This window comes from Haliotis cracherodii, unplaced genomic scaffold, assembly GCF_022045235.1.
Source record: "Haliotis cracherodii isolate W230 unplaced genomic scaffold, xgHalCrac1.p SCAF_6, whole genome shotgun sequence".
Taxonomy (NCBI): domain Eukaryota; kingdom Metazoa; phylum Mollusca; class Gastropoda; order Lepetellida; family Haliotidae; genus Haliotis; species Haliotis cracherodii.
The window spans coordinates 39104349-39119792 of record NW_027266319.1 but is presented as its reverse complement, the minus strand read 5'-3'; the positions used below and the strand labels follow the sequence as shown (position 1 = coordinate 39119792).

The 15444-nt window shown below is 39.6% G+C and overlaps 1 protein-coding gene across 1 annotated transcript in view; it reads right to left on the bottom strand.

Moving 5' to 3' along the window:
* LOC139445541 (sacsin-like) overlaps positions 1-15444 on the bottom strand; it is a 51338-nt gene that overhangs the window by 9368 nt on the left and 26526 nt on the right. The window contains exons 6-7 of the mRNA XM_071226683.1: positions 4497-15436; positions 921-1203 (exon numbers count right to left, since the gene is read on the bottom strand). Of these exons, the coding sequence (XP_071082784.1) occupies positions 922-1203; positions 4497-15436 (11222 nt within the window). The 3' untranslated portion in view covers position 921. The remainder of the gene's footprint in view (positions 1-920; positions 1204-4496; positions 15437-15444) is intronic.

The window sequence follows — 15444 nt, the reverse complement described above, 5'->3', positions numbered from 1 at the left end:
GAAATGATTGACAAGACCAGGTGGTCAGACTCGCTGACTTGGTTGATATATCCCAATCGCTTGGATAGATGCTCATGATTTCAGACACTGGATTGTCTGGTCCTGACTTGATTATTTACAGACCACCTTCGAATAGCTGGGATAATGCCCACATCGGCGTTAAACAACAAACAAACAGAAGTAAATATGGTTATATGATAGCTAAGTCAATACTTATTGTTTGTTTGTCGTTTTAAACTGCACTCAGCAATATTCCAGCTGTATGATCCAGGAATCCATCACAAACATCGATCTATGCAAATTGGATATTATGACATGCATGAACAAAGTCAGCAAGGTGTGTTCAAAGTTTTCTTGTGCTAGCCAACTGAGATACCATGCCACGGTTTAACATAAACACCCCACTCAGACACAGTATACTGACTCCAAGCCGAGTGAGTGGAGAAAGTGAGTGAGTGACAAGAGTGAATACTTTTATGGTACTGACGTGGCATGTTTGTCTGGAGATGTGAATTGGCAACAAACCATGATACGAGTCATATATCATGGCCATGCATAGAAGCACTTGAAAATTACAAAAGTCCAAGAATAAGGATAATATGGTGTATTGACATAAGTGGTCATACATGTGCATAAGACCTGTGAAGATTCAGTTAAGAAAAGGTCTTCAGCAACCCATACTATGCGACTATGCTTGTTGTATGAGGCGACTACCAGGATCAGCTGTTAAATACAGGCTCTGTGACTTTGTTGATGCATGTCTTCATATCCCAATTGCATGGATCGATGCTCATGATATCAATCACTGGATGGTCTGGTCCAGACACGATTATTTACAGACCACTGTCATATAGCTGGAATATTGCGGCATTAAACAACAAACAAACAAACAAAACATGTGCATAAAAAAAGTATCTCACCTCACATTTCTTCAGCTAGAATAAGAACAATTTCTGCGAGTTGACATGCTTGTGTTGCTGTACCTTCAGTGTATACATCAGCTGGGATGAGTGGACAGGTAAGCCTATCGGGAAAGTGCATTCTGTCATAGTCGCCAACTATATTTTGAAGCTGAGTCACTAAGTCAGAAAAACGGACATTTTCCAACCCAGCTGCCGCTTTGATGATGCCTGTTTTCCGGAGTTTCTCTGCCTTGTAAGCATTCCTGTTGTACCAGACAGCTGTGACAGCCTTCTCAGCTGCCTGGAACATGGAACCAATACTGTGACAACGATAAGGTGAGGGAAATGGGGTTTAACATTGCATCCAAGATTATTGCACTTATATAGCTACATGCATGCACGTGTGTGTGTGTCCATGTGTGTGTCAGCTTGTACTAGTCTGGCTGATTTATATTGCCAGCTCACTGAGATACCAAGCCGCAGTTTAACATAAATACTCTACTCAGACACATAATACTGACTCCGAGCCGACCAAACCGGCCGGGGACCAAACGACAAGGATGAAAGTAAATGTCCTTGGAAAATATAAAAACTGACGTTTGTTGAGCTTGAACTCTACACAATATCATTTTAACCTGACAGTACCAAAGTATCAATGCATTTGGCAATGTCTGGTACCAGTTAAGCAGTTTCTTCTGATATGTATCGCTTAGTAACCTTTTTCCGCAATTATGTCAACATGCAATGGCCAATGTTAAGTGCAGATTATTGTGACCAAAACAAAGTTGTTGTCAATATCATGTTCACAAATTTTCAGCCAAGCCTTATTTATTCTGATTGGTTGGTTGGTTGGTTTCTTGTTTAACGCCGCACTCAGCAATTTTCCAGCTATGTGACGGCGGTCAGTAAATAATCGAGTCTGGACCAGAAAATCCAGTGATTGATATCATGAGTATCGATTCACAAAATTGGGATCGATGACATTCAGGGAGACTGACCACCCGATCCAGGTAGTCGCATAGCATGGGTGAATGACCTATTCTACCCCAGATCTTCACGGGTCTTTTAGTTCTGAGGAAAAATACTCTACCAAATTCGCTGCTATAAGTGATCAGGATGCTCAGAAAACTGTTAAAGGAGAGCGTTTATTAAAACCATGCACAATGTTCGTTCAAACGTTGATGAAAATACAATTTTTTCAACAAGAGTTACATGGCAATTACATACCACTCCTACACTGCTGTTCATCACTGACTTTGAGTGGTTTAGTTTTAGCACTATTTTGGCTTTAAGACCCTGTGGAATAACCATTGGCAGATGACCATTACTGGCAGTGCATTTTGAATCTGTTTCATTTAAGAGTGAAGTGACAAACTCCTTTTATCAAAAGAGCCCAGGATGGTTAACACCAAATATTCTCATAGATATTATTTAATACTGTAGCTAGAATTACAGATTTGCAAACTTTCCATAATTTTCCAAGTTCAATATATTTTCAAGTCCTTGGGACTCTCAGTAATACATTTTTTGTCGAGTCCCAGGCATTAAAAATGGGGGTCCCACGATGACCAACAGGAAATAAAATAGAATAGTAAGTATGTGTGATGCCTTATGTTTCTTTTAGAAAGGGATTCCCATCTTTAAATCAAAACTTTGTGAATGAGCAAAGAGAATCTGACATGGATTCTCTGAACATTGACTGTATTTCTCATCAGAAAAGAAATATCAGAAAAAACAATTTCATGTGTTTCAATTTAATTTCATATAATATTTATATTTTTTTCAAACCCTAAACATTATCCTGATTCATCTCACACATTTCACAATTTGATAATACCATCTTCGACGTAATAAGCACCCTGCTCTAATGAGCACCCATGGCAATATTTGCTTATATATTGGCTAGTGAATAATCCCGATTACTACCCCTTCCGATTGATCAATGTAAACGCATCCACCTACACCTTATCCCCAGCAAAACTATAAATACCGTATTCGACGTAATAAGCGCCCCGGTCTAATAAATGTCCACGGCAAAATTTGCTGATATATTGGCTAGAGAACAATCCCAATTTGTACCATTTCCGATTGATCAATGTACACAAGACTTATTTATTCGTGTATAATACGAACTCGTGTGTTATATGCACCCTTATGGGCAATTAAATTCTGGAAAATTATATCTATCGTATATAAACATTTCAGGCTGTCAGAAAAAACACATTTTTTTTTAAGATCTTTCAGCTTCTTTTTTTTCACCAAAATAATATTCTAATGAGAGCTCCCTATTTCTAATTTTGAGAGCGCCCTGAGCGCTTATTGCGTAGAATAAGGTACATCATGCGTATGAAGGAAGATCGTCTGTTATGCATTGGTACTGACTGTCTCAAATGTTTAACCATCATCATTTCTTTCCTGATAGAAGGCATAACAATAAATTGGTTAGAGACTTAATTTTAATTGTGTAGATGTCATTGGTTTCCATCTTTGGTGTTTCACCCCATGGAGCGTTTAGGTAAATATACTTGATATATATTCTAACTTGTGTTAAGTTGTGTTTTTCAAAAGGTTTGAGTTAGTAAGTTTTAACTTATTTCTAAGTCTCGAGTCTATAAACTAAGGTTGAGACTAGGGCTTGGACAGGTAACTCGGATACTCGGGTCGGGTGGGTACTGAGTAGGAACCAGGTACCACCCACTGGACCCGTGGTTAGTCACTAGTTACTATATTGTTTCATGGTAAAAATTCACTATATAACTACATGGTTACACGACAATTTTAAGTCTCTAATGTTCGCATTTCTTCATGACTATGAACACGTTCCTTCTGCCTTATATATGTTTGAACAAAGCTAGAACTTGAGTGTTTGTATGGCCACATAGTTTTATATGTGTATCTGAATACATTCTGCCAGGGCTACTGTCTAACTATTCCCAATCACACATTTTGTACCTATCTCTTGACACCAACAGCAGGTACCGGGTAGGATCGGATAATAGGGGTGTGGGTACCCGGGTAGTAAATTTGGACTCGTCCCAGACCTAGTTGAGACAACCGGCTATTTGACACATCCATGTTAAAATAGTGATAAACATAGTAAGAGTTTGCTTGAACAGGATTGTGAGGTTGATATGGCATTTGAAACATTTGAGTTTCAGACACTGGTGTTCAACTCTACGCTGTTCATTTGGTACATTTATGATATTCTAACGTATAAAGTGATTGGAAGAGCACACAGTTTGATTCCAATAGTGAACAAACTGATGACCCCAACAAATAAATACGTGTAATTTTTGTACGGAATAAGCTAAGTAACTAATGCTCACAATAAAACCATAAAGTTGGTTCTGTGTAGTTGAAAAACGTTTGTAAAACAAGGAAAAGGGGATTGGGGTCGAATATAAAACAAAGTGAGTTTCTGTGTCAATAATACACATTTTGTGTTCATTTGTAGTGATAGACTGACTGTATATCATCGAATGTGATACAAACACACAAAGTTGATATATAATCCAAAGTTTCCATTGCGACCTACAATTACATCATTGATCATATCCAAAATTTCAGTATACATGTATTGTCAAACAACCTTACCTTCAGAGCTTTGAAGCACACCCAATTAAAATCTCTACCAAGATGGAGAGTGTCTCTGGCTGACCGCAAGTCACATGATGCCTGTCTGAGCCACCGTTTTGCTTCCTGTGGTTGAGGATGAACTTTATTCCTGGCAGAGTGGTGACGATTGTCGAATGTTTGGTCTTGCTTCCATTGTTTGTACTGATCCCTTTGATGTGAACTTCTCTTCTTCATATGTTCAAAGAAGGATGAATGTGATTGCATGTCATCAACATCGCCATCTTCGGTGATTCTCTGCCCTTTGTCAAGTTTTGTCACATATAACTCAATATTCTGACACACTTCAGTACAAAAATTTTCTTCCCCAAGATTCTTATCCGGATGCCAAGTTATATACAATCTTTTCTTTACCCTGTTTCTCTCCTTCGGGTCAGTACATGTTCGCCAGGTTTCTGTCAGAATATCTCTGATTTCCCTTAATACTGTCTTGAGGTCTCTATGCTCAAGCTTAAGCAGTTCATCGGGAGAAGTGGACATTTCTTCTGTTGCAATGTTTTTATCCTGATTATTATTCCATATTTTATACAGTTTTGTTCCAGGTATGGTCTCTAGATGGCCATTCTTAAGTGTGACCAGATACTGCCCCCTGATCCATGAAGTTTCCTTTGGCAAGATTTTCTTCACAAGTGCATAAATATATTCTGGTTTGACCTCTTCATCATCTCCCTTCTTTGCATCTGTGTCAATGACAGGATCATATACCTCCAGTCCAACATACTCCCATTCATCAAAGGCATGGAAATTGTTGTCCAGAAGCCAGTGCATATCTTCTTGGATCAATGTCCCGGGAATAGGAAAAGCAATGTTTTCTCTCATTTTGCAAACATGATTATATGGCCGTATTCCGTTTTCATCCAAATGACCCTGGTATGTTTCTGGGTTGTATTTCAATAGATGATTAATGTGATGACTTGAATTTCCTAGTCTATTTGAAGTCAAAGAATCAACAGTTGATGTCAGGGCACTACATAAATCATCTGAGTCAATGTCATTGTCAATGAATAGGTATACTTTTGCATTAAAGTGTTCTTCCATACTGTGTTTTTTGTCTTCGCTACGGGGTATTTGAACACCATCTTTCTCTCTCAGTTCTGTGTGTAAGTTCTCAACTTGATGAATTTCTAGCTTCCTCAGTTGTTCTTCAATTGTCTTTGCTTCAGTTTGGTCCAGATGTTGACTGCGACGTAACAGTTCATGATTGACCAGTCTCATAACTGCACTAACAAATTCTGACTCATGTATGATCTCCATATATTCCTGAGATAATTGACGTGGACATGCTTTCAATTTGCTCTCATCAGTGACATTTTCTTGGACTAAAGATGACAGCATTGTCAGCTGATAGCCCACAGGTAGAATGTTTATGTGACGAAGTGGATCACTATTCAAATCAGGAAACTTCTCAAATCCCAGAAAATACTGCAAATCAAGAGACTGAACTCTTCCAGAGAAATAGTTATTGTCAATAAAGACCAGTTTACAAGAGTCTGTTAATGTCAAGTTAGCATCTGGTAGATACAATGTAGGCAAGTCTAACATGGGTGTATTTGTCTTGTTTTGCACTTTCATGAAAGTAAACATGAGCTCAATGGCCTTCTCTGCTGCAAGCAGATCATTTTCTTTCAGTTTCTGCATGTGTGTCTGTTTGTACAGTTTCTCCAGCACACATGCATAAAGGTTAGCATGTGCCTCCTCTGAGGCACCAAGTTCAAGAAGGACGTTCCAAAAGTCATTTAATGTGTCTGGCATTACATAAACATATCCTTTCACAATCTCATTAGAACGAATTCTTTTTACAACTTCTGAAGCTGGAACCATACAGTTCTTCTCTGGAATGTAGATTGTGCAAAAGTCTTTAAGCTGTTGCTTCATCCAATCACTGACTCCAGCCTTTTGTAAATATTTGTAAATTGATATCATGACTCTTTCAACAATACTTCTTAACTTGGATAATCTTTCTACAGAATTCTGGTTCTGAAGTTCTTCAAAAGACCTGCATATGTTTTGCAAATGTGTTGTTACGTCTTTTGGATCAGGTGTTGTTCTGATGCCAAGTGCAGAACAGAGTGTTGTGTTAGGCATCGATTTCCATGAAAGTGGGTATGTATCCCTGTGGAACATTGAACAGCTAGTCCAGATACAGTGGCAGTTGTCAGGGGCTAGTGATTCACAGTAGGAAACTAGATGTTTGCCATCATCCAGTTGAGGATGTATTGCTGTTAACTCTTCCTTTACAGTATGAGGCAACACAAACTTGATCTTTCCAATTTGGGACAGTTGCTCTTGAAATCTTTCATGGTGGACTTTTAAGTAATTGCACAAAACTTTAGACTTCTTGCACACATCTTCAGTAATACCTTTGCTACCAAGATCTTCGACTTCTCTAGCATAGGTTAAATACTGTTGAGAGCAAACATCTGTTTTCAAACCAGCACATTTTAAGAATCTTTGCCAGGTCAGTTCATCAAATGGTGATGGTGGGAACACCGATGGGTCACACATCACTTTGAAAACTTCTTCATAAGGACTGAAAAAATTGTTAGCACACTGACGTAAGCCTTCATTGGTTTCAATGAATCTTAATTCTCTCAGCCTGTCTATTAGTCCTTCTGGTACACCCAGTTCTTCATAATAGGGCAATAAGGTATCACGAAGGAATTCCAAATGTGCAAGCTGGGCGGAACTTGACATATATTCAAAGTTTGGAAGGATGTAATTGGCATACAAATCCACTCGTGTCTTTGTCTCTATATTCAGTTTTTCATAAATATTTCTACATGCAACACGCTTCTTAAGAAACAGTACACCTGATTTTCTGATCAATTCACTGAAACCATCAGGTGGTATGAAACAAGAGTCTTCAACTGCTAACACCTCACTGTCATCTTGTATAGCAACTTGCTGTCCACACATAGACTCAAAGATAGGAAGTCTCCGAAGTTGTTGTGCAGACTGTTCACCATGTTGTTCACAGAGTTTTTCAATGTTTACACTGAAGTACTCTAAAACAGCCAAACTGTCATCTGCAGTAATATCAGGACAATCATTGAAATCAAAGTCTGATAATAATTTCAATATGCTGTCTGGTCTCTCCACACTTGCAGCAATGGATGAGGTTACTTCAATGATATCGCTGAAAGAAGTAAACGGATGAAACAATGATGTCTCAAGCATTGGAACTTTCATATTTAGCAAAGCAGTTTCACACAGTTGGTGCTTATGTGAATGATGATGATAGATTACACATTTGCTATTTTTTATTCCATACAGTAAAAGAGTGCTCTCCCCTTGCTTTATCGCTGGAAACAATGACCAGTTATCTAGCTCAGCCAAAAACTCCTGTGTGTCAAAAGTCGGTTCTTTCCTTTTATTGCATATTTGCTGAGACAGGTAATCCCAAAACATAAAGATCCATTCCTTGGTTGGATGTTCTATGGAGTCCTCCCACAGAACTGGTTTGCCAGTTCGCAAAACATCTTTGGAAAATGTTTTTTCAGTCAAACATGCCAATGAAGTAACATCAAGATCTTTTATACAATCAGAGTCTTTGAGGTATTTTTTATACCTATGAGTTAGACTGTTGTGCAGCAACACATCTGGAGTTTTATAAAACAGATGTGTGCGTCTTGTCACAAACAATGGCTTTGTAGCATCAAAACAATGCAATTGCTGGGATTCAGTCAGTGCAAGTGGCAAAGTTTGCAATTCAGAACCAAACTCAGGATGCATTTCACAGAATTTTGTCAATAATGTTAGTGATTTGATACTCTTCAAAGATGTGAATTCTAATTCCAGAGGCAGAGACCCAAGATTACACCTTTCTTTGGTGTCAACTGTCTGTGATTTTAGAAACTGTATGACACTTTCTGGTGTCACAAGGCTCTTCTCACCTTCAGTGCAAATGTCTCTGACATTTTCATAAATCCTGCATGGAACATCTATCACATTCATGTTCAAGTCTTTTAGAATCTCTGTAAGCTGCCATGCTTTGTCATTTTCCTGCTTGAATTCATGCATCTGTGGAAATAACACAGTCCATGCTTTTCCTCCGTCAGTGTCAGATTGTGAGATTTCACCAGTTTCGGTTTTCTTTTGAGGGAAAAGGCTTTCCAGTACATTGAAATATCCTTTACCGCATGAAGCTGGAACCCACAAAACCTTACAGTTCATATCTTCCTTTTTTTGTGCTTTGTTGCTTTTACTTTCTTCCTTGCTGAAATCTGAAAACATTCCTTTTCCAGGTTTCACAATTCCAAAGAGCTTTCTTTTGTTAAAAAAGATATCTGAGTAGAATGAAATAACGACATCATTCCAAACTCCACTTGTTTTCTCAGTCCTGTCTGGAAAGAAACTATAATAGTAATGGAGACTTTCATATTGACATCTCAGTGACTTTTCCTTGAACATTCCAGTTCTCTTTTTCAGTGACTGCATAGCCAGAATATAGGCTGGAATTATGATAGCATCAACTATATGGCGATTCCAGATTGACCGGTAGTCATTATTGCCATGCCAAAGGTTTCGTCTTGCCTCATGATCCAAGGCAAAATGACCATTGACATGTACAGGCAGCCCTGTAGTGATAGGCAGAGGCAGAGTACAAAATGCTTTCCCCTGGATCGCCATCATACTTTTACCTTCAGTAGTAAGTGGCACTGCAACACCACCTCGTGGTAAAAGACAAATATCCCCATTTTCCCAGGCTTCATTTACAGGTTCTGGAATAGGTTTTTCTTTAGAAAATCCAGAATGGTGAAACACCATCCAATCTTGCTGTCTACCTTGAGAATCTTCAACACTGAGGGACAATTCAGCTTCCAAAGAAGAAACAGCATCAAGGCCAATGCCAGCACAAGGATCTCTTATTTTATCAGTCTGTTTCCTCAAGTGAGAAAGGAAACCCTTATGTTCAGAAATATCTTCTTCACTCAGACTTGCTTTAACCCAGTATTCTTCTTTGAAATTACCAAAGCTGTTTACACTGGCAATAGATATCTTCTTAACATTGTGGAGGAATAGGAGAGTGTCAAACATATCATTCTTGAATTCCTCTAAGAGCTTGTTGACATCATCTGGGTCAACTTTTTTGTCTTTGATCTTTGACTGTTTTGCCATTTCCCGTGTCCTCAAGGGAAATCTGAACAGTGTTCCTTTTGTGTCAGTTCTGACTTTATCTTCCAGATAGCCAGAGACGCTATCTGCATAAGTGTCTCTTATCCTGTCAAGCTGTGATATTCTCACTCCAGGTTTTCCAGATTTGCACCCTGGTACATATTGCATATGAGGGTCAAGGGCACATATAGATTTTTCCATTCCAGGGCCAACAGTGATGAAGGAGGGCACATCAGTGAGATGATAAACAGCATTAAACCCAACACCGTACTGCCCAGTCTTTACAGGATCATCACTCTTACTTCCTACACCTAAGTTCTGAATACCTTCAAGGTCATCTTCTGTGAAGAAACTGTCATTGAAGACACACAGTGCTGGACCTTGCAGGGAAGCCCATTCATCACAGAACAATTTTTCTGTTGGCAGATGTCTGAAATCCTTTATGAACATCAGTTCAGTAGCTCCAGCATCATCAGCATTCTGTAGCAGTTCTTTCATGACTGAGGAGTCACATGGGTACCCACTCAGAATTCGTTTTAATCGTGTTGTAAGTTTTTCACTTTGACCAAATTCTGAGGAAAAATGAGAAATGTGTCCTTCCAGGTGAACATCTCGCTTTCCCTTCACACCTAACAACTTGGCTGCCTTTTGGTGTATACGTGGATGCACCAATTCCATTGATTCATTTTTATCAACAAATCCATAATCATCAATGCATAGTAAGGTTGCTTTTAACAAAAATCCTTCATAATTTGGAAGTGAAAGATCAAACTCTTCTTGATCAAAACATGATGTGTCAAGCTCTAAAAGATGCTGAGTAGCTCTCCCAAACCATATCAACAGATCCTCTGAAAGTTGTTGTGAACCTGTATCTCTGGATATGTTCTGCATAACATCTAGCAGATCAGATACTTCAAACTTATTTTTAACCCCAATGCTCTGCAAAAGCAGTTGATGGCCAACTATGGTTTTATCAACTTGATGCAAATAAGGTGATAAATCAACTGGCAGTTCGAAAGCAGCATGCTTTGGTTCAACCATCTGCTTTCTTGCTAGCACAGTCTCTTCCTGTTGTAAAAGTTGCTGTATCGTCGTGATATGAGCATCATCTTCATCACACCTAGAGTTCAGGAATGTGTATATATCTTTGCACAATTTCTCAAGCTCATAGAAAGATGAATTTTTAGTCAATGCATTCATGGCTTTTGAAACCAGAAACAATTGTTCTGAAGCTATTTCCAGGTCAACATCTTCCTTTCCTTTCACACCAAGCAAAGACAAAACTTCCATGTCCATTCTTAAATAACTGTCAAAACAGTCATCAAATATTAACTGTGAAGAGGCAACTAAGTTTGACACTTTCTTCAAATACAGTTCCCTTGGACACGCAAATAATTTTCCTTTCATATCATCTGCTTTCCACTTTATAGGCCATGATGAGGGGCATTGTTTAACAGGTAGAAAGGATATGTCTTGTAATGTAGATTTTGTAGCCTCTGGACAGGTGGCAATATGTTTCTGTCCATACTGGAACTGGTTGCCAAGATACACAAGGATCTTACCACTTCTCTCGTGAGCTGCTTTGGCATCCTTTTCAGCTAGTTTCTCTACTGATATTGCTCGCCCAACAAGGAGATCCCATGGGAGTCTGTCTTGGATCATTCCATGCTTCCCTAGAATGTCTATCACCTTCAGGTCACAAAAGTCAGTTCCCCAAAGCCTAAATCCTCTAGGGAAGCATTCATCTTCTCCAGAAAACATTCTTGCACACTGCATGTTTGGATGAACTAGTTCACCTGGCATTTTCAGAGTACCTGATGGTTCTGTTGGGATACATCTTGATGTTCTGATCAGGTCTTGAACACTTTCATTCTCACATTTTAGGGCAAACAATACCAAGCTATTTCTCTCTGTTGGGTTCCAGTAACTGTCATGTATGTTTGGGAAAAAGACTGTCTTGAAAAACTCTGCTGTTGTGATAAGCTTGGAAGTAACACTTGACTCCAGTCCAGACAAATAAAACTGTTCAAGAAGTTTTTGTGGAAGATCAACCATTTTTTCATTTGCTGACTTCAAAAAGTGTGATGTTGCCTTGAAGGCAATTGTTCCAATTTCACCTTTCCAACGAAAGGCAGGTTCAAGAATATGTATTCTTTGAAATGACAACCATTCCAGATTACCATTGTCATCATGCAGAAACACATCATGGGCCTCATGTGTTATAAGCTCATAGAAACTTCGTACCATACAGTCCAGTCCACTTTGCATGGAAGGCCACAAGTCATAATATTGACCAACAGTGGAAGGGTCAGTGATCTCTAATTGTTCCAGACAAGCTACATATGCTCTACAAGTAGCATCTTTTAACAAAGCAGTGTTCCACTCAGCTTCAGAGTTCGTCTTGTCATCTTCTGTTTGTGTACACAGTTGTCTTCTGTCTGATGTCAAGGCAAATGGTGCATTGATATGTACTGGAAAAGGAATGTGCACTGGTAAAGGCAAAAAGCAAAAGTAATGTCCTTCTCTATAGAACCCTTCAGGACATTTGTCCATTTTATATATACATTGTCTTCCATCTTCAAAAGTCAGTGGAATTGCAACAGCTGCTAATGGAAGCAGTCCTTTGAGCTTTCCAGACCGAGCAAACTGCTCAGATTCTCCTTGACCAGTTACCCATGTTATGAGCCATGACACAATGGTTACACCAGCCTTTAGCTTTTGCATTCTCGTCATGTCTGTGTCACATATTTCAAGCTGGACATCACTTTTTTCACTTATTTTCAAGCACAGTTCTGTTTCCTTTTTCCATTCTTCCGCTGCATGTGACAGCACGTTAGGTCCATTAAGAAAGGAATTGGGAGGTGACAAGATTCTTTGGTCCCTTATTGCTTTTGTCACATGGATGAGAAGTTCTGGTTCATTTGGGTCTCCATCGCATGGTAGATAGAAGAACTTCACGGATGACACATTCTGTGTGAAGAGAGTAAGATTTCCACATCCTTCTGCAAATTTTCGGAAAAAGTTCTCCATCTCTTGCCTTGAGTAGGACAAGTCTTTAATTTCACTTGCTGCAGCCTGTTCCGATGTCCTCAAAGGGAACCTGAAAAGCGTTCCATGACATATACTGTCAAGTTTTCTCTTTTTCATGAACTGACAACCAAATATTCCCTCGAATGGTTTTAATTGTCCACTCATATTTCTCAACATCCTCTGATTTTTTACACTTTGGAGGTTTGCTTTCAGTCCAGCTCTCCCTAAGTATGACTTGTGTGGGTCAAATATCACCAAGGTATTTTCACTTATGAAGCTTGGAACATCAGTTAGATTGTAGACAGAATTGAATCCCAAACCAAACTTTCCCACCTTTGCTGTGTCTTCTTCTTTAGTGGCACCACTAAGTTTCTTTAAATTGGCAAAGTCACTTTGAGTAAAACTTGCATCATTGTAGGCCCAGAGGGCTGGACCTTGCAAACCAGCCATCTTCTCATTCATGAGGAAAGTTCTAGCATTCAGATTCTGTCTCTCATCATACATAAAGCAGACTTCTGTAGAGCCAGCATCATCTGCATTTTGTATCAGCTCCTTTGGGACAGAAAATCCATCTGTGTACTCATGGAGCAAGTTTTTCAGTCTTCGTGTTAATGGTTCTGACTGATTATACTCCATATCAAAGTCTTCAGTGTCATCCATAACACGATTAGTCAGGGAATAAACTCCAAACAGTTGTGCAGTGTGCTCTGATATGTTAGCATGAACATAAAATATTTCCTCTTCTTCACCTTCTTCAGCACCAACAGAGATCTGATCCTGCAGCCAGTCTGCATTGCAGTAGGTGCAGTATTCTGCTGGCAACAAGAGAAGGAAATCATCAGATGCTTGGTGAACTGGCACCAACACATGGTCAGGTCTCTGAGGGTGTTCTTGTAGTTCATTCAGTATTTGAAGAACAAGCTTCAGATCTTGTCGCACAACTGTTGGTTTCTTTAAGTTGGCATTTTTTAATTCATCATGCTTTTCTTTTATTTCTTCCAGGACAGTGGCCAACATGTCAGGTGTTTGTCTCTGGTGGCAGCCATAGCTACATAGTAATGAACCCCAGCCATGCAACAGAGATGGCAGCTGGTATCTGTAAGGCTTCAGCTCCAGGTCGGCATCAGATCTTTCACAATACACTGACCGGGGAGAGTGGAAACCTTCTTCTATTCCCACCCACACAGATCGTGATGACTCCATCATGTTCTTCTCTGTACTTGATACATCTTGAGAACTCAGGAAGCTGTAAATGTCCTTTAGTAAGTCCATACAAGGATTACATTCTCTACTGTCATAAGATGTCCCAAGATTATGAAGATGTTCCATTACTGAACACACTGGAGGAACTCTATCAAGTCCTAAAATTGCTTCAACAGCAGCTGTTGTTTCTTTTGCAACTGGACTAACAGACCCAATGATAGATGAGTATCTTGAACTGAAAACCTTTCCTGATGATAAGATATTGGGTCCTGATTCTCCTTTCCATGACAGAGACTTGGGATATCTGGATATTATTTTCTGCATGCATGGGATGCATTGCACATGCTGAAGGTCAGATAGTTTGATTGTATCCATTCTGTCTGTGCTCCTTTCCAGGAAAGTGATGAATGCTGTTACTTTACGGCCTGCTTCAGATTCCATTCCCCTGATTACAAGCTCCTCAATTGTCTTTGCTGATGTTCTAACATCACTTTCTGAAACTTCTTTCTCTGTTTTAAGACCAATTGCTTCTAATCCTCTTCTCAGTCTGTCTGTTCGTGTGTGCCAATCTGCTGGGAATTTGTCTTCTCCCAGGAATAAGTCTTTCAGGAATGGGTCATCTTGGCTAAACAGATCAAAAGCTCTCAGTCCAGATGACCCTCCACTGGATGAAAGGAACCGTACCTCTGAAGCAATTTGCCTGGTCTCATTCACAATATGAAGGTGATTCTCCATGAGAAACTCCATAAAATCTACCATATGACTTTCTGTATATTCTGTTCTGTTATCCTGCATCATTTGAAGGATTCGACGACTGACATCAAGAAATGGCCTTTCTGTTGCACCAAGTGTCAGTGCCAGGTGTCTCACTGCAGCAGATGAACACTGGATGTACCTCTCTGGGTAGGGTACAGGTATTTGTTCATCAGGAGCCAGAGTACATAAGGTTTCCACTGAACAATCACTGTTGTCTGTCGCAGTAAATAGCTGTAACTTCCTCAACACTGCTTTACTTCCCTCGGACAACTGGCAGGTGCTAATGTAGGCAACCAAAGCAGACTTTTCCTGTTTGGAGGATTCGGAGTTGAACAGTTGTACAGCTGTGATAAGTTTCCTCCTGTATACTTTCTCTAATGCTCTTACAACACCAACTGGATTTGAGTACTGAATGATTGTCCCAAGAACATATGAATTTTTCAGCACAAAGTCAGGAACATATATTAAATGGACAATGCCTAGTTTCTGCAGCGCTGCACCTACATTTGGAGGTAAAGATTCAGAGTGCCTCACTGACTGAGCAATAAAGACATCCTCGATGCTGTGGAGTCTTCCTCTGCCGGAAGAATCAATATCTGGCACAATAGGAAAACCACTGAATACAGATACAACATCAAATCCACGGGCTGTAATATAGGTCCACACTTGCCTGAGCCAGCTGACATCCAAGGATGGGGAAGGGAGTTTAGCATTACCTTCTGGGAAATGCCTCAACAGACATTTCTGGAGCAGGCCAGGGAAGGCAGCATATGACATCACGGAAAGGCCTTTCCATCCTAAAAAG